This window comes from Cervus elaphus, chromosome 15 (genome assembly GCF_910594005.1).
Source record: "Cervus elaphus chromosome 15, mCerEla1.1, whole genome shotgun sequence".
Taxonomy (NCBI): domain Eukaryota; kingdom Metazoa; phylum Chordata; class Mammalia; order Artiodactyla; family Cervidae; genus Cervus; species Cervus elaphus.
The window spans coordinates 60,218,594-60,235,650 of record NC_057829.1 but is presented as its reverse complement, the minus strand read 5'-3'; the positions used below and the strand labels follow the sequence as shown (position 1 = coordinate 60,235,650).

At 46.3% G+C, this 17,057-nt stretch overlaps 1 protein-coding gene across 38 annotated transcripts in view; it reads left to right on the top strand.

Annotated features, from left to right (window-relative positions):
• SORBS1 (sorbin and SH3 domain containing 1) overlaps positions 1–17,057 on the top strand; it is a 232,472-nt gene that overhangs the window by 193,245 nt on the left and 22,170 nt on the right. For 37 of the 38 annotated variants that reach the window (XM_043925955.1, XM_043925944.1, XM_043925954.1 and 34 more), the window contains 7 exons: positions 2,780–2,952; positions 5,635–5,720; positions 8,739–8,906; positions 12,894–12,940; positions 14,865–14,979; positions 15,134–15,259; positions 16,853–17,047. In XM_043925955.1, the coding sequence (XP_043781890.1) occupies positions 2,780–2,952; positions 5,635–5,720; positions 8,739–8,906; positions 12,894–12,940; positions 14,865–14,979; positions 15,134–15,259; positions 16,853–17,047 (910 nt within the window). Of the gene's footprint in view, positions 1–2,779; positions 2,953–3,507; positions 4,975–5,634; positions 5,721–8,738; positions 8,907–12,893; positions 12,941–14,864; positions 14,980–15,133; positions 15,260–16,852; positions 17,048–17,057 lie in introns of all 38 variants that reach the window. The other variant, XM_043925956.1, reaches the window with a different exon arrangement.

Below are 17,057 nucleotides of genomic sequence, written 5' to 3'. Positions count from 1 at the left end.
GTTCTCCAGGGGATCTTCCCAACGCAGGGATCAAGCCCAGGTCTCCTGCATTGCAAACAGATTTTTTACTAGCTGAGCTAAAAGGGAAGCCCCTAAGATTGTCTAGATTTCCCAAAGTCCAGAAACAGTTATTATTTTTTTTTTCTTTTTTCCCCTGAAAACACTAAATGGTTTTGAACAGTGACTCCATGAGGCAGGAATTTTTTCTTTTGTCCTCTGTTGACTTTCCATCTAGGAGAATGATTGACTTTTAGTAGGTGCTCAGTAAATATTTGTAGAGTGAGTAAAATGAGCAGTGGAATGACAAATTGAGATCTTCTCTAGAAATGTCATTGGCGGTGATTTGCAGAGATGACTGGGGGAAGGGAGGACTGGAGACGTGGGCCGTGGCAGCGTACTTCCTGCAGAGGTGTAGTGGAACAGTCGTGGGCAGTCCCGGGGGGAGAGAGCAGGATTCATGTGACTGTCGAGGACAGGGAATAAGCAGGGCTTGGGACTGGTTAGGTCTGGGGAGGGGAAAAGAGGGTGATTCTACTGGCTTTCTGGCTTGGGTGAAGGCAGACGGAGGGACAGAGCTAGGTTTGGTTTGGGACAGGCTGGGTTCAGGATGTCTGAGGGTCATGCGGTAGAGGATGTCTAGAAGGTCGCTGAATGTCTGTGTTTGGAGCTCAAAAGAAAGGTCTGTATAGATAATGGATCTGAAGGTGGATTTTGTGGACAGTCTCATCACACCTACTAGTTTTGCAGATGAAAGAAACTGAGGCTGAGAGAAACAGATTGTTTCCAAGTTTTTAAAGATAGCAGTCTTGCCTCAGCTGATCCCTTTCCTCATGGGAGCCAGGCTAGACTCACAGCCTGCCGGGACCCAGCCTGCCTCCTCCAGAGTGCGCCTGGTGGCACGTTCGGAAACGCTTGGCCCTGAGATGATTGCTCTGTTCTCTCACTTTACCCTTCCAGTGAGTGTTTTTATGGAATCCCTCTTGAACCTCAGCAGTCAGTTCTGCATCTTAGCCAGGGGGTGAGTTCCCCACGCTGTCTCTTCCTGGCTTGTTATTTCCAAACTATAAAAATGACTCAGCTCAGACTACCGAGGGCTAAGCTTCCTTTTCTTTTTTTTTTGGTCTTACCATACACCATGAAAGATCTTAGTTCCCTGACCAAGGATCAAACCCCAGGCTTCAGCAGCGAAGTTGCCAAGTCTTAACCACTGGAAACCAGAAGATTCCTCTGAGCTTCTGAATTTGACTTGTTTTGTTGAGTAATCTGTGGCTGCTAGTCCTGACTGGCCCTTTCTCGATCAGTCTGACTGGTTTCCCCATCCTCTCTGATCTGTTGGAACACTGCAAGACCCAACAACTCTCTGACTATCCGCAAATAACCTTCACCCCTGTGGTCCTCGGTTTTCCCTTGGAGAAAGTGGGACAAATGATATGCCTTTCCAACATTAGGAGATCTAATAGAGATGATATATTTTAAAACATTGTTCAAGAGCTTTAAAATATTGTTTTTAAACAAGGAGCCCCTCAGTAGCAAAGTGTGCACATCTGGAAAAAGCATGTTGGCTTTGGTATCAGAAAGAAAACAATTGGCTAGAGCAGATCCATTCTGAGAGGTTTCCTGAGTACTGATTTGTTGTTCTGGTGGAAGCAGGAAAAAATGGTGATAACGGCTGGATGACGGCCAAAGGTGGGGTGGCTGTGGGTAGGGGGTGGGTTCTGATAACTGGTGAGGTAGAGGGGGTGTGAGGTCAGGCAGCTGGTTATGGCTGAGAATAAGTAAATTATTGGATTGAATCAATGTTATCAAGCTGTTTATATCTCTATGCTGAAAAACCCATATTGATACTGGTAAATGGAATTCGGTAGGACAGAAAAGCAGCCTAGTGAGAGCTTGAGTGCTTTTGTGGGAGAAAGGGGGTCACCCCTGATCTGAGTGTGTGCACACATGTGGGCGTATGCCCACATGTCAGTGTGTCTGTGGGTGAAGGCATAGAAAACTGGAATTCGGGGGAGGGGAGGGTTCAGTGAGTAAATGCTCTTAATCTTTTCTGTGCCCCACCTCATTCCATAAAGGATTTGTGGTAACTTGCAAAAACACCTAGACACTGAACAAGATTAATATAAATGAGTGATATAAACAAGTGATAGTTGATACTCCATAACGCATGTCCTAAGGTGCTGATACAAATTTTAAAAGCAATGGATGGAATAAGATGGAATAAGGAATGCCAGCTTCCGGTTGCACTTGGTGGCTGATTTTCCTGGAGACCCAAGACAGCTGGGGAACTACCTTTTGTTGTTCAATTTAATGCTCCATTGGTCAAAGCACTTGTGAGTAACAAAGTAGAAAAGTTATGCAGGTGCTGGACTTGAAATGGCCAACTCTGGCTGGCGACAAGTCAGAAGCTCCACTCATGTCCTTGACTGTCTCATCTTGTGTGCAGTCATTGGGCCTCAGAACCCCCTCCTGTCTGACCCTGCTCTGTGCCCAGGCAATGTTTCTCGGTTATTCTTTTAAAGCACAAATGCAGTCATCTCAGAGCACCTTGCTGTTGGGACACAATTCCTGAATATTTTGGGGCTCCCGAGGGCCTGCTTTGTCTGTCGAGCTCTGTGGCTAAATAGATATGCCCTTTAGGAAGGACTGTGCTTGGTGAGGATTCCAGGAGGTATGTTTCCTTATCCTCAGCTGGTAATGTGCTTTTTAGAAAACTGTTAAAAATACTAACTGCTGTGTTTTTTTTTTTTTCTTCTCTTTTTAAAAATTTCATTGTTCTCAGTGTATATTCTTCCAACTTCCATGCGGTGAAGAGGGAATCTGATGGGGCTCCTGGGGATCTCACCAGCTTGGAGAATGAGAGGCAGATTTATAAAAGTGTCCTGGAAGGAGGAGACATCCCCCTCCAGGGCCTGAGCGGGCTCAAGCGGCCATCCAGCTCAGCCTCCACTAAAGGTAACGGGGCGTAGCCTGCAAGACTCTGGCCCATCTACAGTGTTATAGGGTGACTCTTGGCCATCTGTACCCATTCCTAGGGTGATGGCAGCGAGAGTAAACCTCCAGCTACTGGGATCAGTTTTGACTTGTTCAGATCCATTTCCAGGCCACTGAGCCCTCCCGGCCCCCTCCCTGAGTTTCTTACCGGCCATTTTTCTTTCTGGTATTAATAGTTCCCTTCCTTTGAATCCCCACCTTGCTCTCCCTGAAGCATCTCTCTCTCTCTCTCTCTCTTTTTTTTTGTTCTGGTTCCCTTTTCTTAGAAATTAGCTGAGCTTTTCCTAATTCTAACAGGGTGGCCATTTTTTGTTGCATCTTTGCACCTGCTTTGCAGCACAGATTATTTTGCTTCCGGACATCGACTGGAAATTAAAACAAAAGAAACCAAAAAATCACACAAAACCCTCTGACAAATAAGCATGTTCCCTCTCCCCCTTTCCTCCTTCTTTTTTTTTGTAGCAGCTTTCAGCTTTAACCTAATGGGTCTGTTTATTTTATTCTGCATGCTTCCAGTGGATCATAAAGGTGGGAATGCTCACATGATTTCTTCATCTTCAGCTCATAGCCGAGCAGCTCACAGTAGCAGTGCGTTAGGCCCAGGGTGTAAGCACAAGAAGCCCCTGTCCGCCGCGAAAGCCTGCATTTCGGAAATCCTCCCCTCCAAATTCAAACCCAGGCTCTCTGCTCCCAGCGCTCTCTTGCAGGATCGGAAGAGCATCCTTCTGTCGTCAGAAAAGGCTCAGAGCTGCGAGAATCTTTGTGTCTCGGGTTCTCTGAACGACTCCAGAAGAGGCCTCCCCCTGCCAGTGGGGGGCAGCGTGGAGAACCTGCTCATGCGCTCGCGGCGGGACTACGACGGCCGCTCAAGCAGCACGCTGAGCCTGCAGGAGTTTGGCGCAGCCGCCAGGAGGCCTTGTCCGCTCTCGAGGAAGGCCGGCCCGCAGTTTACCATGCTCTACCGCGACATGCACCATATCAATCGGGCCGGACTCTTCCTGGGGTCCGGCCCCTCCTCCAGCGTGCGGGATCTGGCCTCCCACTTCGAGAGGAGCGGCCTGGCGTTGGCCCGGGGCGAGCTGGGCCCCAGCCAGGAGGGCTCGGAGCACATCCCCAAGCACACTGTCTCCTCCCGCATCACGGCTTTCGAGCAGCTGATTCAGCGTTCCCGGTCCATGCCGTCCCTGGATCTGTCCGGCAGGCTAAGCAAGTCCCCTACACCCGTGCTGGCCCGGAGCGGCCTCGTGTCCGCCCGCTCGGCCGAGTCCCTCCTGGAGTCAACCAAGCTCCGGCCCCGGGAGGTAGACGGGCTGAGCTCCGGGAGCATCATCTATGCCTCCCCGACGTGTAGCCGGATGGCGGACTCCGCTTTGGGCTTCCGGGGCCTTGTGCCTTCCGAGCCCCTCTCCGCCTGCTCGGACGAGCTGGACCGCTGCTCCAACGTGTCCAGCGACAGCCGAGAGGGCAGCAGCGGCAGCGTTCACGGGGACTTCCCCAAACACCGCCTCAACAAGTGCAAGGGCACCTGCCCGGCCTCCTACACCCGCTTCACCACCATCCGCAGGCACGAGCAGCAGCAGGCCTCCCGGCGGCCCGACTGGCGCCCAGATCCCCGAGGGGACAAGGGCACGCTCCTCAGGAACATCTACCTAATGAGCCCCCTCCCCTTTCGGTTGAAAAAGCCCCTCCAGCACCCCCTCAGACAGCCTGGCCCCGGGGACTACTCGGGCCAGAAGCCAGAGCCCCCCAGTCAGCCCCATCGGGACGAAGCCCCCTCTGGGGGGAGGCCCTCGGTGCCCAAACGCCTGTCTTCCCGGCTCACCATGGCCCGGCTGAGCCGGATCTCAGAGCCCCCTCAGGAGAGACCCGCGACCCCGGAGGTCTGCCCGCGGGCGTTTAGTAACGGGAACTCTGTGCCGTACTCAGACCAGGGCCTGGACAGAAACAACAACCCCCACGGGGAGCTGGGGGCGCCCCTCGGAGGTGGCCTTCTGTGTGTTTGACCAGTCTCACCTCACCCGTCCCTCCATCCTGCTTGCTGTGTTCCCCCCTCCCCTGTGCCCTCCCTGCTCATTTTCTGGTCCGTCCTTTGTTTTCTGTTTGTTTTGCTTGGCAATTAATCATGGCTCGTAGTGGCTGCTCTTCTTTAAAAACAGATTCCCCCATGTCATTTAGACTAACCACCAAACTCTGTTTCGAAAGAAAAATTGGCCGTTTAGCACATCTGAGAAATTTGTTGATTTGAACTCCTGAACCCCTTGCAGTTCACACCAATCCTGACTCAACGCCGAGGTTTTTTGAGAGGCAGCCTCTCTCGGTGGCCCTGTGTGTTTATGTGTGAGTGTACAGTGTGTGTCCTGTAAGACCCTGCACGCCTATTAATAAGGACACCTTTCTAAGACGGTTCTCTCTTTGCTCATTTTTTGCCTCTCGTTAGTTTTCTGTGTATGAAACTAATTCACAAGTAAATCCAAAAAGCAGGAGGGAGGGAGTTTGGTTTTTTTCCTTCAGAAATTGATACTGACCACCAAACGACAATGGTAAAAACTTGATATTTATCATGGATGAAAGGTGAAATCTTTTCCCAATCTGGTTTCCCACTAAATCTTTGCCTGTTTTAATTCTGCTTTATTGTTTTGAAAGATTCAGAGTCACCAAGGCATTTTATACCAGCTGATTACTTGGAATCCACAGAAGAATTTATTCGACGGCGTCATGATGATAAAGAGGTAATCGCCACTTTTGAACTCTCTAAGCTCTTGTGCAGACAAAAATATGCAGGAAGTAGACATTTAGGGAGGTGACATGGCCTAGCAGTTAGAATCAAACATAGGGATTTTCACAGGTGAGTTTTTATATGATCTAGGCTCGATCATTCCTTTTTTAGTCCACTTTGCCCAAAAGTAGGACTGATTTTTTTCAAGGCACTAACTTCCAAAGGCCAAGTCCAGCCAGTCCTACTGCCCAGGAGGTTCAGAAAGAGGTTGCCCACCACTGCATTCAGTGCCTCGAAAGGGGAGCACCCTCACCCCACTTTATTATTCTCCAAGAAAATTCACCCTCTATTGACACAAAGCACAGTTCATATTGTGAGAAGGATGCAATAGGAGAAAGAGGAAATGTAAAATAAATAATGACCATGATAAATACATTTTATAAAAACATTTTGAAGACGTTGCCTTTAACTCAGAGCTACCCCGGTGAACGGTGACAGTGCCCCACCCCAAGAACTTCAGCATTAGCCTTTGTCTTGCAGCTGCTGAAACATACACAGCAGTGATCTGACTGGTGGGGCCAGGAAAGGGGCACATTCTCTTGGGATTTAGAAAGAGGTGGTTCTGTATATCAGCTAAATGGGCAGAATCACAAGCTGCTGTTGTGATGAAGTGTTATTACAAGACGTCCTTTCTAGATTTCACATTCCCAGAGGAACGGGTCCTGTTGATTAAACAAGCTCTGAGGACCATTTTCATGCAGTGAAAAGACGGAAGAATTGTTTCGAGGCTAGTGGCAACAGGGAAAGGTGGTCATGTGTACACAACTCTGTCCTCTTCCCTGTAAAGTCCAAAGCCCTCTTCCTATGTTCTGTTTCATTGGGATGGTTTCAGAGTCTAGGGGGATTTTTATTAAGGATTTAGGGTCGGGCTGACATTGAAGAGAGCTGGAGGGTAACAGTCATGCTGTCAGCTGGAGAGACAAAGGACAAAAAAGACCACAGTTCTGCCCTTCTCCGGGTACCATACAGACAGTACTCAGTAAGACATTTGCACCTGTCTGTGAAAAGATACTCAAGGAAGCATTTGATGGACAGAATTATTTGTGATAACAATGTGAAAAGCTCACAATGCATGTCCATCAGGCCATAGAACAGACTTCTGTTTGTCACTGTCACTGAGATATGAGATTCCACCTATTGAAACCTGGCCTGCTATGATGAAGGGAGGTGACATTCCATTTCAGGAGTATAAACCCTAACATCCAACATGGGAGGTTTTGTGATAGAATTCTCACCTACCATGTGGGAGGCAGGTTTTACTTTGCTGATATAGTGATTCAAAGGATGAGCAGCTCGTTTCCTGAATATACTGGCTCACACATCCTGGTGTCCTTATCCCTGGTTTTTGGCTTATATGTTTAAACTATGGAAATGATGGATTTACTGAGGTCAGATTCAAGCTGGGAGGGGAGCTCTGCTCCATTTGCACTCACTCATGTTATTATTAGGCCACGCCATGCGGCATGTGGAATCTTAGTTCCCCATCCAGGAATGGCTTGTGCCCCCTGCATTGGGAGCATGGAGTCTTAACCACTAGACTGCCAGGGAAGTCCCACAAGGGGCTTATTATTAACATTGATGATAATGCAGTTCAGAAAACAAGAACCTGTCAGTCCTGGAAGGGACATTGGTGGTCATCTAGCTAATTCTCTTGTTTTATCCAGCAAAGGACTGCCATAGGGTACTGGCTAGCCCCAGACCACATAGAAAGTTACCTTGTAACAGAGGCACGGCTGGAAACCGGGGCCTTATGGTGTTTCACAAGGCACTTTCTCATGTCTTTTCTCACTGAATCTTTACCACAACTTAACCTGAGCGCTGGAAATCCCATAGCTATTTGACGAGTTACTGCTTTATCATTGGTAGACCCTGGAGAAGAATAGAAAGATGGGTCCACCCTCCTTTGGAGCTAGGTGTCACTTAAGGCATTTCACTACCTGCTAGGAGAAGGCTAATGCTTTACTGAGAATGCTCAAAATGATCAGTTCTAATTAATGCTTTCCTGCAAGCAATATTAATTCTGGGAATGTATGATTGGTTTAGAGTAAGAAAATATTAAAATTCTCTTCTGTAGGGTCCTTTCAGTAGGCAGTGAGGACATTTAGTTAAATGTAATATTGTTTAATTATTTTAAAAGGCCTTTAAAAACAGAAATGAATGACTGTTTCCTTAATTTAGGAGAGAATATTTCTTCTAAACTCAAGTACCTTATTCTTAGTTTATCTCCTGTATGTATAGTCTATAGCAGTCCCTTAAACTCAGCTTCACTTCTCTAAAGAAGAAGTAGTTGAGTAGAAAGTACATTAGGATAATAAATGATGCTTTCTGTCCATCACAAATAGGTTTTGGTGCACATGCTGAAGCCTCCTAAAATTGTACTCAGAGGAAGGCTTGACTGGTCTAGGAGGAAGGGTGCCATATTTTCTGAATTGGGTATTTCTACTCTCTTGAGCATATTCAAATAGCAGCAATAGGAAGCACAAAATGACCTGCTTGCCATAGAACCCCTTAGTAAAAGCCCACAGCAGTTTAACAGGACAGATGTGGGCAGGAGGAAGAGCCCACCCTGGTTCCACTGTGGGAATATGCTATGGGAGCTCATCACTGGCTAAGTGAGTGAGGATAGCACTTCCGGCCTCCTGCCATGCTCCATGCTCATGAATGCTCCTGGATGATGTGGCCTCCTCTGCCTTGTATCTGGAGGCAGGAGGCTGTCAGCTGAGCCAGGGATAGTCTGCAGACAGTGTAACCACATGGGACCAGCCTTCAGTGCTGCCTAGATTTCTTCTGCAGTGCTGTCTCCTCCCTACACAGAGCACACAGGGGTGGTTACAACGGGAACATAAAGCCCCTCCAACATCTGTTTCCTCTCTATTGACTCAGCACCTTTTTCCTTAGTTGTTTTTGTTGGCAGTTTTCCAATGCCCTGGACCAGATGATTCACTGCCCATTTTATGCAATTTCATGGCAGAAACTTTTAGCGGACCAGAGACGACTTAAACGCGAGCAAGAAGAAGCCGATATCGCAGCTCGGCGCCACACGGGCGTCATTCCAACGCACCATCAATTTATCACTAATGAGCGCTTTGGGGACCTCCTCAATATAGACGATACGGCAAAAAGGAAATCTGGGTCAGAGGTCTGTTTTGGTCACCTCGATCTGCTGCTTGACCCAAAGCAATATTTGCCTCCCCTCAGCATTGCCCTCTCTCTGTAGGCCAATTTAGTTCTCCAAGCAGCGTCTGTCATCCTGGCTTCCCTTAGGCTTGCTTTGGCTCTTCTCTGGCTGGTCGGAGGACATGATTCCCATTATGTCCTGTGCTCTGTATGTCCAAGCATGCCTGGCTGCGGGACTGGGATCCACCAGTGCACACTCGGAATGCATGCCTTAGAGCATCGGCTGCCATCATGAGTCTCGTCTTCTCCATCCGCATTTTACCATGATACTGTGTTGCCTGTGCGTTCCGCTTAGACACCTGTACCTTAGCTCATATGCATTAGTGGCCATGGTGTGGACAATTACAAGCTGCTTCTTTGAAGAGATGGTTTAGTGAAACTTGTATTACATGCAGTACTGCTGCTTGGTATCCTACAGTGATATAATTGAAGTGTTCAAGAGAACTGAAACCTCACTGAGGAATTTTGAAAGCCAGAGAGTTTTGCAGTTAGGGCAAGCCGTGGAGGGTAAGAGCTCTCTGAGAGCCATTTCCTCCATTCCTTTAATTTGGACATTTCTCAGCTGAGATTACGAAACTTAATATTATACAGGGAACAAAGAGGCACAAGCCTCTAAAGTGATTTTATCTGGACCTTGGCCTCCTGCGCGAAGGTCAGCATGTTGAAATTCTCATGCTGGCCAAATGCTGCATTTTGTGTCAGAGTTTGTTTTGCCACGTGACCCTTAAGTAGCCCTGCCTAAGATTAGCTCCTTTTGGGGAAGTGTGTGTGTCTGGGACTTGGGGGGTGGGGGTGGAGGAATGGGTGAGTGACACCAAAGTATATGCAGTTTTATAATTGTTCAGTGTAACAGCTGATTAATATTCATGTTGCTGTCTTTCGAGCGACAGAGGCACCACTGGTTATTCTTCAAATGGTTTGGGTTTTGTTTTCGTTGTTTTTTTTTTTTTTAAAGAAATAGAAGGTGACTGTGACAGAGAAGAGGGGAACCAGGTGAAAAGGAAAGCTGGGGAAGGGAAAGTGGCTTTAAGGTGATAGAGAAAAATAAAATGTAATTTTAAAAAAGGCAGATGTTATCAAGAGTAACTCAGATGCAAGGAAAAGACAGCTCCCAGCCCTCAGCATTCCAGCTCCTCCATACCACTCTGTTCTGAAGGTTCTGGTGACAGGTTATCCTTGTTCCCGGACCTATCTGGTTGTGAGTGATGGAGGAGATGGGGACATGCAGAGGCAACCTAGGGCTGCCTAATCCCTGTAGATAATACATGTAAATGAAATGCAACCAGGGCACAGTAACCATAGTCAGAGGCAGGTGAACTCTGTCTAACCCACGCTGCATCCCTTCTAGAGCAGAGGTTCTCAAACTTGAGAGCATCAGAATCCCCTCAAGGCTTGTTAAAATACAGGTTGCTGGTCCCCATCCACCAAGTTTCTGATTCTGGGTGTGACCTGAGAATTTGCATTTTTGAGCAGTTCAGGGACTGCATATTGAGAATCCCGGCCCTAGATGCTGACTGACAGACGTCAGAAGACAAAAACCAGTGAGTCCTGGTGTCCAGACCATGTAGATATACTTCCGTCCCATTACCAATGTGTCCCGGTATACTAGGCTGTGTAGATGTACCTCTGTCCCATTCAGTAGGGTTTGGGTGACCACTAATCCTGTCCAGGACCCTATGAGGGGACAGAAACAAGACTCAGACTGTGCTCTTGGGAAGCGGGCAGTCTAGTGGAAGAGGCACCCTTGGAACAGTTACCTCTGTCGTAGTAAGTAACACGATGCCTTGGGAACCAGAGGAGGAAAAGGTAGATTCAGCCTCAGGGGGATGGAGGGAGATAAAGAGGGAAATGATGCTTTGTATAGGCAATGATGGCTTATGTCTTATGTTTGATGGAATCAGTGTTTCTCAGTCTTAGATAACGTATGGGTTCCCTTTAAAGACAAATTTTCACCAACCCAGTTGGGTTGACCTAAGCCAATTTACAGATTAAATAGTAAACTATACACCTATACAGTTTTTATTTGATAATTATTAATTTAATTGAGACCTGGTTAATATTCATGTCTCAATCTTTTGAATGACAGAAGGCACCACTGACTGTTCATCACATGGCTTGGGTTTTACTAATTTAATTGATAGTTGATATAATTTCCCTGAATTCAGTTGTCATTCAGAGTATGAATATCATGCTATTTTGGTATGAATTTGTTTTTAATTTCACACAGCTCTGCAGTTGGCTGTCATGAGGTAACCAGCGGCGCCCCCCCCCTCACTTTTTAAAAATTGGAGTCACTGTGACATTTGTGTCCTTAAAATGTTGGTCATTTGGCCTTCTCTGTGAACTTGTCATTTGTAAATAACTCCATGATTGTTCTCTTCTTATTTGCTTACAGTGGTTAAATTATGCTCTCTGGTCATAACAGACACAGTTGCAGACAGTGAAATTCTGACATTGATTATAAGGTTGGCATTTAGCTGACTTCTAGTATGTATGGGAGATAGATAGAAACAGAACATGAAAATGGAAAAATAAAAAATTCCTGCAGAGAATTCATGGCCTTAAAGAAAGTCCCTACAAGACCCCAGCTCAAGGAGCCTGATAATGTGGGGGTATTTCATTGAGGGATCAGGATCTAAAACTGAGCTTGATGAAGCTTCTGAAAGTGTTTTTTTCTCACCTATATTCCCCTCTGCTTTGTCCATGCCTTCTAATACTTAAGTAGGAAGTACGTAACTTAATTTTCATCACATTGTTTCCCTAGACCAAAAAGTCATAGCAGTTGAGTAGGTTGGAGCTGCTCCTAGCTGGGGCAGAATTATACTGGCAGCTATGCACAGCTTGCTCACTTGATTTTTCCCCTCTGTCTTTCTTTAAAGAAAAAAAAAATGTAACTACTTTTAGTGGTGGGGAAGAAAGATGTGCAAATAAACATGGTAAGTAAAGAAGAACCTTTTCCTCTCTTTGATGGAATTGGTGATGAAGAAATTCCAGACACAGAAGGGTGTCTAGACAAGATGCAGCAAATAGACTTGCCTGATTGGGTCAGGAAGAGTGTCCTAGGAGATAAGGCAGTTAGGTATGAGTGGGGAGAAATTACCCAAAGACCTTAACCCACCTCAGGCATTGAGAGTTGACCTGAATGACAGTTGAGAGACTCAGCCAACTTCAGAGTGAGGCAGTGATGTAATGGAAGCATTTGAGGAATGTTATTTGTGCTTCTGAGTGACACCAGATTAGAGTGAAGAGAACTGAAGTCAAAGGAAGCTTTGTGCTTGTGGGTACCAGAGGTCGAACCTGAGACGGGTTGTGGAGGGGACGGAGGGAGAGTTGGTGTGACTTAATGACAGACTCGATGAGAAAGTGGAGATGGGGCTGCGGATGACTTCCAGGCTTGGGAGACTAGGAGGAGAGGGCTCCCCAGCAAGAATGGGAGCCTTGGAGGAAGAGCATGAGCTTAGGGCTTGCTATATCTGGCTTTTTGGATGATTTCACAGACGTTGAGAAATATATGTTGGGGGTGATAGGAGAAGTCAGTCGGGGTTCATCTACTTGCAGGGCATAATTTAAGTCACACAAACAATGTGCTCCCCAAAGAGGAAGACAGTAGATAAGGAATGTCTCAGGACTTCCAACTGGTTTTTTTTTTTTTTTTTTTTAATAGCAGTATCAGCTTTGAGAATCAGCATTTCAGCTTTAGGACTTTTCTGACCATCTCTTCCCCAAATCTGGCCCTCCGTAGGGAGATCCTCACGCATGGCATAGCTGACTGAATATTCATCTAGTGCTCTGCTAAGGTCAGACAAGTGGAATTCTGCCCATATTTCAATACCAGAGTAAACTGGTTAGGGTGGATTTTTCTGCTTTGCTTTCTGGAAGCTTGTAAACATGTGTTCTTTTCATTGTACATGAATTGCAGTTTTAACTTGTCATTGTTTCTTGTGTTCAGATGAGACCTGCCAGAGCCAAGTTTGACTTTAAAGCTCAGACACTAAAGTAAGTGCCATTTACCCACCTTGTTTCTTCTGGGGACAGGGTGCCTTCCTCCTGACCCTGTGCTTTCATTGCACCATGTTGCCTCCCCCAAACACTTAATAATAGCACTTTTTAAAGAGAAAATGAGAGATCCATAGACTTGAATATGTTAAACACCTCCAGTCACTGGGTTCTGTTTTCCCCCATAAATGTTACTCAAAAAAGTGTTCTGTGGAAGCACTTGATTCAACCAAGTTAAACAGGTTTCTGTCCCACAGGACTTCTTCAGGGTGCCAGGGTGCTGAAGGGCATGATGAGTCTCCAGAAAAGATCTAAAGTGTATCACATTATCATTTCACAAATCTTGTTACTATCAGACCTTGCCACTGGTTCCTTGGGGATGGGGTGTGGTCCATAGAGCAGGAAGGAGGCATCCCCAGCCCCCCACGATACATGACCTCTCAGCCTCTCATGAGTGTCCCCCTCCTTGCTTACCTGGGGTGGTGGTGTTGGGGAGTGGGGTGGGGGGAATCACAGCTCCCACCCACCTCCATACCTGCGATCCCTTAGGGTAGCAGAGTTTAGAATCTGTAGATGTCCAGCAGGGGTGGGTATTCTGAGGATTCTGCTTATCTGTGTTTCCGTAGTTGAGGGTAAACGGAGGGGGGAAATTCAGAACTCCCCTGAGAAGGGCTATGGCAAAAAATCGACCAAAGACATTCTTTTTTCTAGAGACAAACACCCTGGATTCCCTTCACAGGGCTCTTTAGGTTTAGAATCCTGCCTGCTGGTGTGAGACCCACACAGGTAGCCTTATCCTTTGATCCAGCACAGGGCTGACTGTGAGGTTTTCTGGACGTGCCCCCGTTGTCTAGCCAGCACCCCTTTATGTACTGTGGGACCACCTGGCGCACCACAAAGCAGGCACACCCCCTCCACCCTGCAGTCAGAGGCCTGTCTTTCCTTGTTGTTTGTTTGATGCACATGGAAAAGATCAGGTCATTTTTTCTAACTCAAGAAAATTTCAAGTTGCAGTTTTTGTTTTGCTTAAAATGTATCTATTATCTATCTGTCTCACTTTTTAAAATGGATTCCTGGCTAGAGATTAACATACTATTGAGGCAAACAAACGGATGTATATGGAAAAGTTGAAAATGGGCATGAAGAGGGAAAATTCACTTTTCTTTCCAAGATCCCTTTTCTGTGTTGAAAAGGAAGTGAACTAACATTTACTGACTGTTAACTATATCACAGGCACCAGGCTAGGTCTTCTATTTGTAGTTTGTTGATGATTTCTCCACAGACTCTGAGTTAGCTCCTATTTTCAGATAAAGAAAGTATTGGGTTGGCCAGAAACCCAATACAGTCATTTGGGCTTTTCCATAAAATGTTTCTGGGCTTCCCTGGTGGCTCAACTGGTAAGGAATCCACCTGCAATGCAGGAGACCTGGGTTCAATCCCTGGGCTGGTAAGATCCCCAGAGAAGGGAAAGGCTACCCACTTCAGTATTCTGGCCTAAAGAAATTGCAAAGAGTCGGACACGACTGAGCAACTTTCACACACGTAAGATGTTTCTGGCCAACTCAACATCTCAGAGGGATTAAGTATCTTGCCCAAGGTACCAGAGCTAGTAAATGATATAACTGGGTTTTGGATCCAGATCTGCCTAATTTCAGAGCCTTTCTACTGCATGATGCTAGATGAGTGTATGTATGGATGGATTGATGGATAATGAGACTGGTGGATGGATGGATGGATAATGAAATGAATGGGTGGGTGGATGGCTAAATGGATAGAATGATAAAAGGATATCAGGATGTCACAAATACTGATGTAACTTGTTGCTTTTGACCTCACTCAAAGTCTCCTTTTGCTAAAACACTGAGCATCTCAGTCTTACACTCATTGGAACATCTCCTAAAATGCCATGACCCTCTGTCCACAGGGAGCTTCCTCTGCAGAAGGGAGACATCGTTTACATTTATAAGCAAATTGATCAGAATTGGTACGAAGGAGAGCATCACGGCCGGGTGGGGATCTTCCCCCGCACCTACATCGAGGTACGCTGGCTCTGTCTCTTTCTCAGGAAAAGCCCAGACATGCGCAGAGCACCATTTATCTAACTTGTGTTTTGTTTTCTCCTTTCCTGTCATTTCCTTGCTTTCTGCTCTTTTCCATTTCCTTTGCCTCTTTTTTCCCTCCCGCCTTTCTCAGCTTCTTCCTCCTGCTGAGAAGGCTCAGCCCAAAAAACTGGCACCAGTACAAGTTCTGGAATATGGCGAAGCCATCGCCAAGTTTAACTTTAACGGTGATACCCAAGTAGAGATGTCCTTCAGAAAGGTAAGCCGCCCTCTCATACCACACCAGGGGACCCCCACCTTGGTGGGCGCTGTCGTCATGGGGATGGGGTATTGGGGTGCTGGCCAGTCTGGCGGGGCGGTTGCACACCCAATTCTGTGCCCCATGAAGAATTGCATTGAGGGCAATTGAGGGATTTCTGCAGTTGAGTTTACTGATGAAAGGTGGTATTTCTGAAATCATAGATCCACCTCTTTTATAAACTGTATTCAGTGTTTATTGAGCACCTAGTAATGTGAGAAGTGCTGTGTTGGCAACTAGGTTATACAACGTTAATGTGGAGAAGGGAATGTCCTCAGACACCAGAAGTCTGAAAAACTTTGAAGACAAGAGTCATAGGTTATCAGGCGTGCAGCTTTTGGGGAGTTAAATAATTTTTCAGAGCTGTGATTTCCTCCTATGTAAAGTGAAGATAAATGGCCCTTTCCCTGAGCCGCCATGAGCAGATTAAATGAAGCAGCCTCAGGGAAGCCCCCAGTGTGACATATGGCATCTAGTTGGCCCTTGGTGAGCAGGAGATGACAATGTTATCATTGCCTTCAAGGTGCTTGTACTTATTTTGAATACAGTTAAGCCAGGCAGAGATACTGTTCTTTCCAGGAATTCGGAAACTCTCTATATGTCAAAATTCTCTGGCTGGCTGAAGGTACTGAAGTTAAGAATTTTACTGAGGATTGAGGGAAGTGAGACTATGCCTTGAAAAAAGATGAACCACCTTATAGAAAAGAGAAACAGTGGGAGCAACCTAGTTGCCCTACATCAGGAGACCAATAATTAAGCCATTATATGTATGTACAATAGAACACCTGCAGTGGGCCATTAAGCTGTGCACCGCCAGGAGAAACATAGAATTATATTTCTTGATAAAGAAGGATGTATACTGTATGTTATTCAGTACCAAAAAAGCAAATTACAAAGGGGAATACAGTGCATATTGTTTTTATAAGAAAAAATATATGCAAGTCTAATTCACATGGAATTATCTGTACCAAAATATTACCAGTGGTGACCCTCAAGTGATAATATTATAGGTAGTGATTATTTTCTGCCTTACATTTATGTTTTAATTTTCCTATAATGATAATAGGAAAAAATAAAATGTTAGAAAAAGAACCCCCAAAACCTTTACCTTAGAGAAGAAGATTGGATATCTGTCTGTTTTGCATTAAGCGAGTCAAAACCACTAGATTTGGGGAATTTCCTGGTGGTCCAGTGGTTAGGACTATGCTGTCACTGCCAAGGGTCCAGGTTCAGTCTCCATTCAGGGAACGATTCTACAAGCTTTGTGGTGCAGAAAAAAAAAAAAAAGACAATTACAGTTTCCTGTTAGCTTGGGGGAATGAGTCTGACCTTTAGCGAGATACGTAAAGACCAAGCTTAACAGACTCCCAGCAGCTTTAACTTCTGTTAGCATCTCCATCTCAGTGATGATTAATTTCATCCAGGATGAGCACAGAAGGTTTTTCTGATAGAAGAACGTGACAAGTAATGCAGGAGAGCACAGACTACAGGCAGGGATCTCAGACGTGCTGAGGTGTGCCAGGGCAAGGACCACTGCCTCGCTGTGTCTTGCAGGGCGAGAGGATCACACTGCTTCGACAGGTGGACGAGAACTGGTACGAAGGGAGGATCCCAGGCACGTCCCGGCAAGGCATCTTCCCCATCACCTATGTGGATGTGATCAAACGGCCACTGGTGAAAAACCCCGCAGACTACACCGACCTGCCTTTCTCCTCCTCCCCAAGTCGTAGCGCCACTGCAAGCCCTCAGGTACCTAAGC